Source organism: Stenella coeruleoalba (assembly GCF_951394435.1).
Source record: "Stenella coeruleoalba genome assembly, chromosome: 2".
In the NCBI taxonomy this organism is placed as follows: Eukaryota; Metazoa; Chordata; class Mammalia; order Artiodactyla; family Delphinidae; genus Stenella; species Stenella coeruleoalba.
The window spans coordinates 107535966-107549619 of record NC_137147.1 but is presented as its reverse complement, the minus strand read 5'-3'; the positions used below and the strand labels follow the sequence as shown (position 1 = coordinate 107549619).

Below are 13654 nucleotides of genomic sequence, written 5' to 3'. Positions count from 1 at the left end.
TGTCTCTCTACAGGGGTATTCGGAGCCCCGGTGTCTGTTACTCACACCCTTCCTTTTCCTGTCCTTTGCCTTATTGAGGAGGAACATCGGTACCTAAGAAAGGTTCCGTGCTGTCGTGTGTGGCTCTGTGTGGGGACGTGGGCTCTCGCATGTCAGGTCATAAGCTCAGACTAGCTGAGGACGCAGCATTCTCAGAGAAAGCCCGATAGGCCTTCTCTCCTCTTGCTGCAGTGAGGGAGAGAACTTGGAGAAACCTTCCGCCCAGAAGGGACTGGGGACCAACCGTCATCTTCTCCAACCACGTTAATACTTGCTGTTTCTCTACTGGAAGAGACTGAGAGATGCTTGATGTTGCCAGGTGTTAACGTGTCTGTGGTATCCTGTAGACCTCTCACTCAGGAGGAGATTGCCAAGAGGCATGAGCGTGCAAGACGAAGGCACGCGGAGAAGCTGGCAGCCGCGCAGGGCCAAGCACCCTTGCAGCCCACGCAGGACGGGAGTGCCCTTGAAACGAGTCCACAGGGAGAAGAGCTGAAAGGTATAGCTTTCCTAAATAGGCTTTGGTGAGACGGGATGTTTACTTAACTTGGGACACTCATCCTCTAGCTCTTGGGCTTTTTAGCTTTAAAGGTAGCTTTTATCAGTATACTTTCATTCTTGGTGTTTCCTTGCTGAAACTGGGCTGAATATAGCATATTCCCTGTTCCCTCTGAGTTTCTCAGCAGTCCCTGGATTGGAGAGAGCATTCCTGGCACTCATTATCCTTTGGCTTCTGGCAGGTGATGAGCAAGAGGTGGAGAGTGAGACCCCTAAACCTGTGCCCCAGGAAGGAACTGACCGAGAGGCTTTTATTGCATTTGCTCGAGTATTCAGTGGCGTGGCTCGAAGAGGAAAGAAAATTTTCGTCTTGGGGCCCAAATACAGTCCTCTTGAGTTTTTGCAGCGGGTAAGAATTGGAAGTAAAACGTTAGTTTATTGTTTCAGGGTTCTGATACTTTGTCAGATTGGTTGAGATTGGTGATTACCTTATTAGTAGATTTATTTTGTCTCTAGAAAGGCACATTCAGGTGAATCCATGTACTTCCTCTTGTGTTAATTCAGTAACATTTGGTAAATCTGTCTCGCTTAGTAGCATTTAGGAAATTAAACCAGTATGTGAACCAAGTTTTCAAACCTTATTTAGTTAATTATAAGGCTTTTCTGCTCAAGGCTAGAGGAAGGAACTGGTAAGAACAGATGTCATGTTGGAGCCAGGGCAATAGCAGATGTTCAAGAAATATAAAGATCCAAAAACTAGGTGGTACAGGCCAAAGGCATGGGCAGTGAGCAGGTGATAGGCAACAGTTTCTTGGCAGGCAGATCCCAGAAATTGATCAGGAGGGTCTGAAAGTCAGTGAACAGCCAGCATCTAAATATGTCTGAGCCAAAGGGCAAGTAAGAAACCACAAGCTAGAGCCGTCAGAACATTTTTGGACATAAACCAGGTATATATGTAGTAAATAAATGATAAAGGTCATAGGATGAATGCCAGAGGTCCAGGGAGCCAGTCAGGATCAGCAAGAAGCAGTAAGTTAGGAGCTTCTAAGACGTGCAGCGTCACGAGCAGAAAAGCACGTGCTCCTCTCCTTGCAGGTTAACCAGGGGAGCTGCTGTATGAATGAGAGAGAGGGAGATGGCAGTTGACGGAAGTCTGTGCCGTCAGCTGCCTAGCTTTGAATGCTAATTCCATCAGTTTTAGCAGTCTGATCCTTGGACATTGCAGTGCTGAGTGGTGGCTAAGCAGTTCGTGCTAGTCTGTAACATGTTTGGATTTAGCAAGAAGGAGCGCAGCAGTTGGTGTGTATAGGGTTAGGTTTTATGGGAGGGAGAAAGTGCTGTGATGGCATGTATAAAAATCCATCGATGATTATCTTACCATCTTGGTTTACACATAATTGATAGTTTGTTATTTATCAGAAAGGGTGCTCTTGGTTAATTTTTTTCCTTTTTTACTCTCTAAACTGTCAAGAGGAGTAAGAAATTGTTATTTAGTGAAACACTGATTTATTGGGCATTAGAAATTCCACGAGCACTCCAGTTTATCTTCTGTACGTAGTGAGTGTGGGACTCAGGATTGAAATCAACTGCTTATGTGTCAGATGACTAAAGCAGGAATGATAAGATGAATTGACAGCACGAATGACTCCTTATTTCAGTAATTGGATCCCCGTAAAACCTAATTTCAGCTACCTAAAAAAAAAAAAAGTGAGTATTTCAGACATATCCCTTCCTGGAATTTTGTGTTTATCCTTTGTATTATTTTTTTCTATCGCTGCATGTTACAGATGACCACAAATTTAGCAGCTTAAAACAATACATGTTTTCTCATCTCACAGTTTTGTTTTCGTTTTTTAATTGGTCCTGCCTTCCAGTGCAGCCCAGAGCAAAGCCACTCTGCCTTATCAAGCACACACTCTGTGTACTTTACTTAATCCTTACCACCATCATCACTCAACCATCCTGCCATGAGTTTAGTATTATTTTACTATTTTCTTTTTACAAATGAGAAACCGGAGACTCAAAGAGTTTAAAAAACTTGCCCAAAGTCACACAGCTAGGAAGTGGTGGGTCAGGGCTTTGAATTCATATCCGTATGGCCCCCAAAGCCTGTGCTTTTTCCACTACACCAGTGGTTCTCAAAATGTGATCCCAAGACAAGACCAGCAGTACCGGCATCTCCTGTGAACTTGTTAGAGGTGCAGATTCTCAGGCGCTGCTCCAGATCTACTGAAGAAGGCATTCTGGGGGGTTAGACCCAGGAATCTGTTTTAATAATCCTTCCTGGTGATTTCCTTGCCTGTTCAAGTTTCAGAACCACTGCCTACCATTCTGCTTCCCCACCTGGCTGCTGCTTCTGTTCACATCTGACCAAGAATTTATAGGTGACTTCTCTAGGGCTGGACATTACTATGTCTCTGGAGCAGAAATGTGCTGCGCACACACACACTTCCCCCAAACACATACACACATGTACTCGGTAACCAGAGTCTTTTTTTTTTTTTTTTTTTTTTTTTTTTTTTGCGGTACACGGGCCTCTCACCGTTGTGGCCTCTCCCGTTGCGGAGCACAGGCTCCGGACGCACAGGCTCAGTGGCCATGGCTCACGGGCCCAGCCGCTCCGCGGCATGTGGGATCTTCCCGGACCTGGGCACGAACCCGCGTCCCCTGCATCGTCATGCGGACGCTCAACCACTGCGCTACCAGGGAAGCCCCAGAGTCATTTTTAAAACTGCAGATATGATGTATCCCTTTCCTACTTAAAGTTCTTCAGTGTCTCCCCAATGCACTAAGGAGAAAGCCCAAACTCCTCAGTGTGGCTTTTGTGTGATGTATCCCTTACCTGTTTTCCAGCCTCCTGTCTACACAGACCTATATTCATGTTTGCTACTCACATGAACTAGGAATGTTGTCATCACCTGGGAGCTTGTTAGAAGTACAGAATCTCAGGCCCCACCCCAGACCTGCTGAATCAGACTCTGCATTTTTTTTTTTAAACATCAACCTTAAGTTTATTTCTTTTTGAATTTTATTTTATCTATTTTTTTATACAGCAGGTTCTTATTAGTTATCCATTTTATACTTATTAGTGTATACATGTCAATCCCAATCTCCCAATTCATCCCACCACCACCACCCCCCACCCCCCCAGCCACTTTGTCCCCCTTGGTGTCCATACGTCTCTACATCTGTGTCTCTATTTCTGCCCTGCAAACCAGTTCATCTGTACCATTTTTCTAGGTTCCACATATATGCTTTAATATACGATATTTGTTTTTCTGTTTGACTTACTTCACTCTGTATGACAGTCACTAGATCCATCCACGTCTCTACAGATGACCCAGTTTCGTTCCTTTTTATGGCTGAGTAATATTTCATTGTGTATATGTACCACTTCTTCTTTATCCATTCGTCTGTCGATGGGCATTTAGGTTGCTTCCATGACCTGGCTATTGTAAATAGTGCTGCAGTGAATATTGGGGTGCATGCGTGGTTTTGAATTATGGTTTTATCTGGGTATATGCACAGTAGTGGGATCGCTGGGACATATGGTAATTCTGTTCTCAGTTTTTAAGGAACCTCCATACTGTTCTCCATAGTGGAGAACAGAAATTCCCACCAACAGTGCAAGAGGGTTCCCTTTTCTCCACACCCTCTCCAACATTTGTTGTTTGTAGATTTTCTAATGATGCCTATTCTAACTGGTGTGAGGTGATACCCCATTGTAGTTTTGATTTGCATTTCTCTAATAATCAGTGATGTTGAGCAGCTTTTCATGTGCTTCTTGGCCATATGTATGTCTTCTTTGGAGAACTGTCTATTTAGGTCTTCTGCCCATTTTTGGATTGGGTTGTTTGCTTTTTTAATATTGAGCTGCATGAGTTGTTTATATATTTTGGAGATTAATCCTTTGTCTGTTGATTCGTTTGCAAATATTTTCTCCCATTCTGAGGGTTGTCTTTTCATCTTGTTTGTAGTTTCCTTTGCTTTGCAAAAGCTGTTAATTTTCATTAGGTCCCATTTGTTTATTTTTGTTTTTATTTCCATTACTCTAGGAGATGGATCAAAAAAGATCTTGCTGTGATTTATGTCAAAGAGTGTTCTTCCTATGTTTTCCTCTAAGAGTTTTAGAGTGTCTGGTCTTACGGGTAGGTCTCTAATCCATTTTGAGTCTATTTTTGTGTATGGTGTTAGGGAGTGTTCTACTTTCATTCTTTTACATGTAGCTGTCCAGTTTTCCCAGCACCACTTATTGAAGAGAATGTCTTTTCTCCATTGTATATCCTTGCCTCGTTTGTCATAGATTAGTTGACCATAGGTGCGTGGGTTTATCTCTGGGCTTTCTGTCCTGTTCCATTGATCTATATTTCTGCTTTTGTGCCAGTACCACATTGTCTTGATTACTGTAGCTTTGTAGTATAGTCTGAATTCAGGCAATCTGATTCCTCCATCTCCGTTTTTTCCCTCAAGACTACTTTGGCTATTCGGGGTCTTTTGTGTCTCCATACAAATTTTAAGATTGTTTGTTCTAGTTCTGTAAAAAATGCCATTGGTCATTTGATAGGGATTGCATTGAATCTGTAGATTGCTTTGGGTAGTATAGTCATTTTCAAAATATTGATTCTTCCAATCCAAGAATATGGTATATCTCTCCATCTGTTTGTATCATCTTTAATTTCTTTCATCAGTGTCTTATAGTTTTCTGCATACAGATCTTTTGTCTCCCTAGGTAGGTTTATTCCTAGGTATTTTATTCTAGGAATGCAAGAGATTTCTGTGCATTCATTTTGTATCCTGCAACTTTACCAAATTCGCTGATTAGCTCTAGTAGTTTTCTGGTGGCATCTTTAGGATTCTCTATGTATAGTATCATGTCATCTGCAAACAGTGACAGTTTTACTTCTTCTTTTCCAATTTGTACTCCTTTTATTTCTTCTTCTTCTCTGATTGCCATGGGTAGGACTTCCAAAACGAATAATAGTGGCAAGAGTGAAATCCTTGTCTTGTTCCTGATCTTAGAGGAAATGCTTTCAGTTTTTCACCATTGAGAATGATGTTTGCTGTGGGTTTGTTGTATATGGCCTTTATTATGTTGAGGTAGGTTCCCTCTATGCCCACTTTCTGGAGAGTTTTTATCATAAATGGGTGGTGAATTTTGTCAGAAGCTTTTCTGCATCTATTGAGATGATCACATGGTTTTTAAGATATTGTTAAAGATGGTGTATCACATTGATTGATTTGTGTGTATTGAAAAATCCTTGCATCCCTGGGATCAATCCCACTTGATCATGGTGTATGATCCTTTTAATGTGTTGTTGCATTCTGTCTGCTCGTATTTTGTTGAGAAGTTTTACATCTATATTCATCAGTGATATTGGTCTGTAATTTTCTTTTTTTGCAGTATCTTTGTCTGGATTTGGTATCAGGGTGATGGTGGCCTCCTAGAATGAGTTTGGGAGTGTTCCTTCCTCTGCAATTTTTTGGAAGAGTTTGAGAAGGATGGGTGTTAGATTGTCTCTAAATGTTTGATAGAATTCACCTGTGAAGCCATCTGGTCCTGGACATTTGTTTGTTGGAAGATTTTTTTTTTTTTTTTTTTTTTTTTTACAGTACGCGGGCCTCTCACTGCTGTGGCCTCTCCCGTTGCGGAGCACAGGCTCCGGACGCGCAGGCTCAGCGGCCATGGCTCACGGGCCCAGCCGTTCCACGGCACGTGGGATCCTCCTGGACCGGGGCACGAACCCATGTCCCCTGCATCGGCAAGCAGACTCTCAACCACTGCGCCACCAGGGAAGCCCTGTTGGAAGATTTTTAATCACAGTTTTAATTTCATTGCTTGTGATTGGTCTGTTCATATTTTCTATTTCTTTCTGGTTCAGTCTTCGAAGGTTATAGCTTTCTAAGAATTTCTCCATTTCTTCCAGGTTGTCCATTTTATTGGCAAACAGTTGCTCGTAGTAGTCTCTTAGGATGCTTTGTATTTCTGCAGTGTCTGTTGTAACTTCTCCTTTTTAATTTCTAATTTTATTGATTTGAGTCCTCTCCCTCTTTTTCTTGATGAGTCTGGCTAATGGTTTATCAATTTTGTTTATCTTCTCAAAGAACCAGCTTTTAGTTCTATTGATCTTTGCTATTGTTTTCTTTGTTTCTATTTCATTTATTTCTGCTCTGATCTTTATGATTTCTTTCCTTCTGCTAACTTTGGGTTTTGTTTGTTCTTCTTTCTCTAGTTCCTTTAGGTGTCAGGTTAGATTGTTTACTTGAGAATTTTCTAGTTTCTTGAGGTAGGCTTGTATAGCTATAAACTTCCGGCTTAGAACTGCTTTTGTTGCATCCCATAGGTTTTGGATCATCGTGTTTTCATTGTCATTTGTCTCTAGGTATTTTTTAATTTCCTCTTTGATTTCTTCAGTGATCTCTTGGTTATTTAGTAACGTATTGTTTCTCCTCCATGTGTTTGTGCTTTTTACGTTTTTTTCCCTGTAATTGATTTCTAATCTCATAGTGTTGTGGTCAGCAAAGTTGCTTGATATGATCTCAGTTTTTTAAAATTTATTGAGGCTTGATTTGTGACCCAAGATGTGATCTATCCTGGAGATTGTTCCTTGTGCACTTGAGGAGAAAGTGTAATCTGCTGTTTTTTGGATGGAACGTCCTATAAATATCAATTAAATCTGTCTGGTCTGTTGTGTCATTTAAAACATGTGTTTCCTTATTAATTTCCTGTTTGGGTGATCTGTCCATTGGTGTAAGTGAGGTGTTAAAGTCCCCCACCATTATGTTACTGTTGATTTCCTCTTTTATAGCTGTTAGCAGTTGCTTTATGTATTGAGGTGTTCCTGTGTTAGGTGCATATATATTTATAATTGTTATATCTTCTTCTTGGATTGATCCCTTGATCGTTATGTAGTGTCCTTCCTCATCTCTTGTGACATTCTTTATTTTAAAGTCTATTTTATCTGATATGAGTATTGCCACTCCAGCTTTCTTTTGATTTCCTTTTGCATGGAATATCTTTCCCCATCCCCTCACTTTCAGTCTGTATGTGTCCCTAGGTCTGAAGTGGGTCTCTTGTAGACAGCATATATATGGGTCTTTTTTTTGTATCCATTCAGCAAGCCTGTGTCTTTTGGTTGGAGCATTTAATCACATTTAAGGTAATCATCGATATGTATGTTCCTATGACCATTTTCTTAATTGTTATGGGTTTGTGTTTGTAGGTCCTTTTCTTCTGTTGTGTTTCCCACTTAGAGAAGTTGCTTCAGCATTTGTTGTAGAGCTGGTTTGGTGGTGCTGAATTCTCTTAGCTTTTGCTTGTCTGTAAAGCTTTTGATTTCTCCATCGAATCTGAATGGGATCCTTGCTGGGTAGAGTAATCTTGGTTGTAGGTTCTTCCCTTTCGTCACTTTAAATATGTCATGGCACTCCCTTCTGGCTCATGAGAGTTTCTGCTGAGAAATCACCTGTTAACCTTACGGAGTTCCCTTGTATGCTATTTGTCATTTTTCCCTTGTTGCTTTCAGTAACTTTTCTTTGTGTTTAATTTTTGCCAGTTTGATTACTATGTATCTCGGCATGTTTATCCTTGTGTTTATCCTGCCTGGGAGTCTCCGCGCTCCCTGGACTTGGGTGGCTATTTGCTTTCCCGTGTTAGGGAAGTTTTCGACTATAATCTCTTCAAATATTTTTTCGGGTCCTTTTTCTGTCTCTTCACCTTCTGGGACGCCTATAATGCGAATGTTGTTCCATTTAATGTTGTCCCAGAGGTCTCTTAGGCTGTCTTCAGTTCTTTTCATTCTTTTTTCTTTATTCTGTTCCACAGCAGTGAATTCCACCATTCTGTCTTCCAGGTCACTTATCTGTTCTTCCGCCTTGATTATTCTGCTATTGATTCCTTCCTGTGTATTTTTCATTTCAGTTATTGTATTGTTCATCTCTGTTTGTTCTTTAGTTCTTCTAGGTCTTTGTTAAACATTTCTTGCATCTTTTCTATCTTTGCCTCCATTCTTTTTCTGAGGTCCTGGATCGTCTTCACTATCATTATTCTGAATTCTTTTTCTAGAAGGTTGCCTATCTCCACTTCATTTAGTTGTTTTTCTGGGGTTTTATCTTGTTCCTTCACGTGGTACAAAGTTCTCTGCCTTTTCATTTTGTCTATCTTTCTGTGAATGTGGTTTTCCTTCCACAGGCTGCAGAATTGTAGTTCTCTTGCTTCTGCTCTCTCATCTCACAGTTCCTGTGGATTAGGATTCCAAGTACAGCTTATCTAGTCCTGCTTAGGGTCTCACAAAGCTGCAGTGAGAGTGTTGACTGAGTTGTATTCTCATCTGGAGGCTTAGCTGGGGAAGTATCTGCCTCCAGACTTCCTTAGGTTGTTGGCAGGATTCATATCCTTGTAACTGTGAGCCTGAGGGCCCCAGATTCTTTTGGCTGCTGTCAGCTCCTAGAGGCTCCCTGCATTTTCCTGTCATGTGGACTCTTCCAGCCTGGATGCTTACTTCATCAGGCCCGAGAGGAGACTGTACAGTGAATTTACTGGCAAGACAGAGTCTTGTGTGACCCGAGGTCATCGTGAGAGTGACATCCCATCACCTTTGCCATATTCCCTTGGTGAGAAGCAAGTCACAGGCCCCACTCACACTGAGGGGGAAGGGATTGCACAAGGAGGTGAACACCAGGAGGCAGGGATCATAGGAGGACCGCCTTTAGTCTGTCTGCTCCATCCTTCTGTTGCTTTTCCCTATAGTTTTACAACCTGTGTATACATTACTAAAGAATATCCTGTTTGTGTACTTTGTTTAAATGGAATCTTACTGTAGTTATTCTCCAGTTTGCTTTTTAACTTAACATTGTGAGGTAAATTTATGTTGATGCTTATCCTGTAGTTCATTTATTGTTCACTGCTGCATTGTATTTCATTATAGAAATATTTATCCATTTTCCTTTGAATATGTATTTCGGCTGCTTTCCTTTTGTGCTAATCGAAACAATGCTACATTGAATATTTTTGTACATCTTCCTTGTGCATATTTGCAAAAAATTCAAGGTAATATGCCCATAGTGGAATTGCCTGTGTGTATCTTCAGCTTAACTGGATAATTCCAAATTGTCTTCCAAAGTAGTTCTGACCTACACTCCCAGCAGCAGTGTTTAACAGTGCCGGTTATTCCGCGTCCTCTCCAAAATTTGGTATTGTCAGACTTTTAATTTTTGCTAATCAGATGGGTATGATATGATGTTTTGTTATGGTTTCAATGTACATTTTCCTTATTACTCTTTTAACATGTTTAGTGGTCATTTTTGTTTTCTCTTATGAAGGTATCTCTTTGGGTCATTTGCATAATTTTCTGTTGTACAATATATACTTTTTAATATTGGCTTTTATATATTCTGTATATTAATTTTGTATATTCTTCTGTGTATTCTGAATACTAATTCCTTGTCATTTTTAAGTTTTGCAAATTCCTTCTTCAGTTTGGGACTTGTCACACTTCTTATTTAGTGTCTTTCAGTAGACAGTAGTTCTTAATTTTAATGTAGTTGAATTCATCAGTCTTTCCCATTATGGGTTTTATTTTTTGTAACTTGTTTAAGAAAATTAAAATTATGACTACACTGAAGACACAAAATTTTCTGTTTTCTTCTAAAGTTTAATGTTTGCCTTTCATGTTTAAATGTTTAAGTCAGTGTTTGTATTATATATGGTATGAAGAAGGGATCCAATTTGATTTTTGTCCGCATACAAATAAACAGTTGTTCCAACACCATTGATTGAATAATTCTATCTTTACCCACTAATCCTCTTTGTCAATTCTGTAATAAATCAAATTTCACATGTACATTGGTCTGTTTCTGGAGTATTAGACTTCATCTTTTCTGTTTGTCTGTCACTGTCTCTATTCAGTGTTGTCTTCTTTTCTACATGTTTTGACATCTAAAAGGCCAAATTCCTCTACCTTGTTTTTCTTTGTATCTCGTTTATTCCTAACTCTCTACTCTTCTCTATAAACTTTACAGTCATCTTGTCAGGTTCCATGAAAAGTCCTGTGGAGACTTTGGTATTGATTTAAATCAGTACATGTATGGCACTAGTCAACATTTTGCAATGCTGAATCTTTCTATCCATGAATGTATTAGCTATAGCTCTTCACTTATCTAGGTCATTTAAAATGTTTTTTATTAAAGTTTTATCATTTACTCTATAAAAATCTTTAATCACTTCTGTTACTAATTCCTAGCTCTCTTATATTTTGTTGATATTGTAAAAGTTACTGTTTTAAAAATACATATTTTTTCTGTTGCTGATTTATAGACATACAGTTAATTAAGTTTTGTATATTGGTCTGTGGCCATCTTGCTAAATTGTCTTAGTAATTATAATTCATCTGTAGTTTGCTTTAAGTGAATGATCATACTGTCTATGAATAATTCTGTTTCTTCCAATTTGATCCTTATGTTTTAAATTTCTTCCACCCTATCTTCAGAGCTCCCCTACAGAGTTGTCACTGAGTCACAACATGTACATTTAAATGTATCAGGTGCCTGAAAGGTCATCATTTTCATGAAGTTTCCAGGTCTACCCTAACACATTATCTTCTCCCTCTCCTCTGAGATTTCATGAATTTACTTGCCTGTACTGCTTTTGTGTCACTCACTCTAGGTTTGCAGTGGTAATTATCTTTGTATATGTTATGTCTCGGACGTTTTATTCTCCTCCTGGCACTGGCACAGTGCCTTGGGCCTTTCGGTATTAAAGATAAGTTGGTTCCTTGGTTGAAATGCTTTCAGGGCACTTGCATTTATATGGAGATCACTGAATAATTCGAGACAATATCTTGAATAATTTGAGACAGTATCTCCATAAGAATAACTGTGATGTAGGGGGAATTCATCAATCTCTTACCCCTGTAGCATATCTTTGCATGTGAGTGTGCTGTGTCTTCTCATGAGTCCCTAATATTTCACAGCATGCTCTCTTCCAGATGAACGGTGTAGGATATAATATCAATAGCAGTTGTTTGGCCATTACATGGCATGTCTATTACGTCTAACTGCTCTTCCAGAGTTACTCATTTTCATCTTGCTCAGCATTACCACCAGCCCTTGTTGAATGCTTAAAGGATATTATAATAAGATTATAATTGACATGACATTATAATAATATTATTACGATTTTAAGTGGTAATAGTAATAATGAGCGTTGAAATAATAGCATAGTGGTCACCAGAACTGGTGTTTGACATGGTTCATGTAAATACTAGCAAAGGGCTATGGGGATTTTTGTTTGTTAGTTAATGTGGTGCTACCAGGTCACAACAGAATTTATATTACTTAGCCGTAAAGCTTATGATTATGTGGAATTCTTGACAATTTTTGAATATTTGAGAGGTTTCACTGTTTCAGAATTTATTCATAAACTGAGACTTATTTTTGTATCATGCCGTTTCAGATTTACATGTTTCAGGTTTACATGCAATATGACTGCACTATATCTTACTTTTGAATAAAGTAACTTTGTAGGTATTAACTAATCTTTTTATTTGATGCCTTCTAAGTTATCTTCCTTTATTTATTTTATTTTTTTGCCTAGGTGCCATTAGGCTTCTCAGCTCCATTAGATGACCTTCCCCCGGTCCCCCACATGGCATGCTGTACCCTGGAAAACCTGTATCTTCTGATGGGAAGGGAACTGGAAGATCTAGAGAAGGTACCTCCAGGAAATGTGCTAGGTAGGGTGGTGCTATGTATTATATCTGTAGTCCATTCCGAGAGATTACCTGTCATACAAACTAAGTGAAGTCTTCAAAGGAAATGGCTTTGACCTCGTTTTTGGTTTGTTTATTTTTGTCCGGTGTCCTTAGGCTTTAACTTAGTGCATTTGAGTAATTAGCATGCATAACAATAGCTTGCTGTAAATTATGGTAGTTCTACTTTAAAAAAAGTAATCTGTGAATGCTCTGTCCTAAGCTGGGGTTCTATTTGTTTGGGAGCAAGAAGGAGAATTCCTGCTCACATTAAAGTCAGTCTAGATGAACAAGACACTTCTGGTTCTAAATTATCGGAAACTATTCTGATGTAGAGGTCTATTTTCTCGCAATATTTTTTATCCATTGAATGTTGCTTTATGTTATATATCCATAAGTACTCCTCCTTATCTCCATAATGTTTATTACTTGCTTGGCTTCTGCTCTTTGTGTGCAGAATTCACATTTTAAGGTCCTTAGTGCAATCCTAAAGACTTAGCCTAAGGAATGTCCCTTGGATCATCACAGGAACCTGAGTGTGTTGTGGAATGTTGTATCCCATTCTGAACCCTTAGGGTCCTTGTCAGCTATAGAGCTATTTATTGGGTGATTGCTTGGGCTGGGGATTCTTTTTATGTTTTAGAGAAATGATCTAGACCACTGGTCCAGAACAGCTGGATTTTGTCCACTTCAGTCCAGGAAATATGCCAAAGCATTTTGACGCTCCCTTGCTGAGACACATTCTTTCTTAAATTTTTTCATTCCTTTTCTGTTGTTGTTTTGTGCTTTTGGTATGAAATTAGTAGAATTCCTAGCTTCTCATCAGTATTACCCATTCTTTTCACCCCTTTGGAAAATGCTATTGAACCTTAACAATTGATATAACTTTATGAGCTTCCGTAGCCAGAAAAATATTTTATCAGGAAGGACATGGGAAGATGAATGGAAAACACCCTAGTTTTGTTTATAAGCCTTCCTTGGGATTACTGTATTTCTCTTGATTCAATTAATTTTGTTTCTTAAATGGAAGGTGAGGTGGAAGATGTCTTAACACAATGTTCAAGTGAAAGAAAAGGTATTGAATAAAGGGTTGAGTGAATGGTTTTTATAATATCCCCTCCAGTTAAGGCTCATTGTTTGTGCTCTTTCCCCAGTAGAGATTAGGAACTTGACATGCAATAGTTCTGGTTTCCTTCTTTCTGTTTCTAGATTTCCATATGCTGTTCAGGACTGAGGTCAGCTAGGTTATAAGTAGGGAAACCATCTCTCTTTCATCTGCCTCCTAAGGCAGCCCTTAACGCTGCCATCTGCTACAGGAGACCTACTACAAGTTAAAACTGTCTTCGTCTTGGAGAAAAGAGACATGCCTCATT

General features: G+C 39.4%; 1 protein-coding gene across 1 annotated transcript in view; it reads left to right on the top strand.

Annotated features, from left to right (window-relative positions):
• Nucleotides 1–13654, top strand: part of EFL1 (elongation factor like GTPase 1) — a 136893-nt gene that overhangs the window by 38875 nt on the left and 84364 nt on the right. Inside the window, exons 13-15 of the mRNA XM_079912636.1 lie at nt 387–538; nt 780–946; nt 12128–12266. Coding sequence (XP_079768762.1) covers nt 387–538; nt 780–946; nt 12128–12266 — 458 coding nt within the window. The remainder of the gene's footprint in view (nt 1–386; nt 539–779; nt 947–12127; nt 12267–13654) is intronic.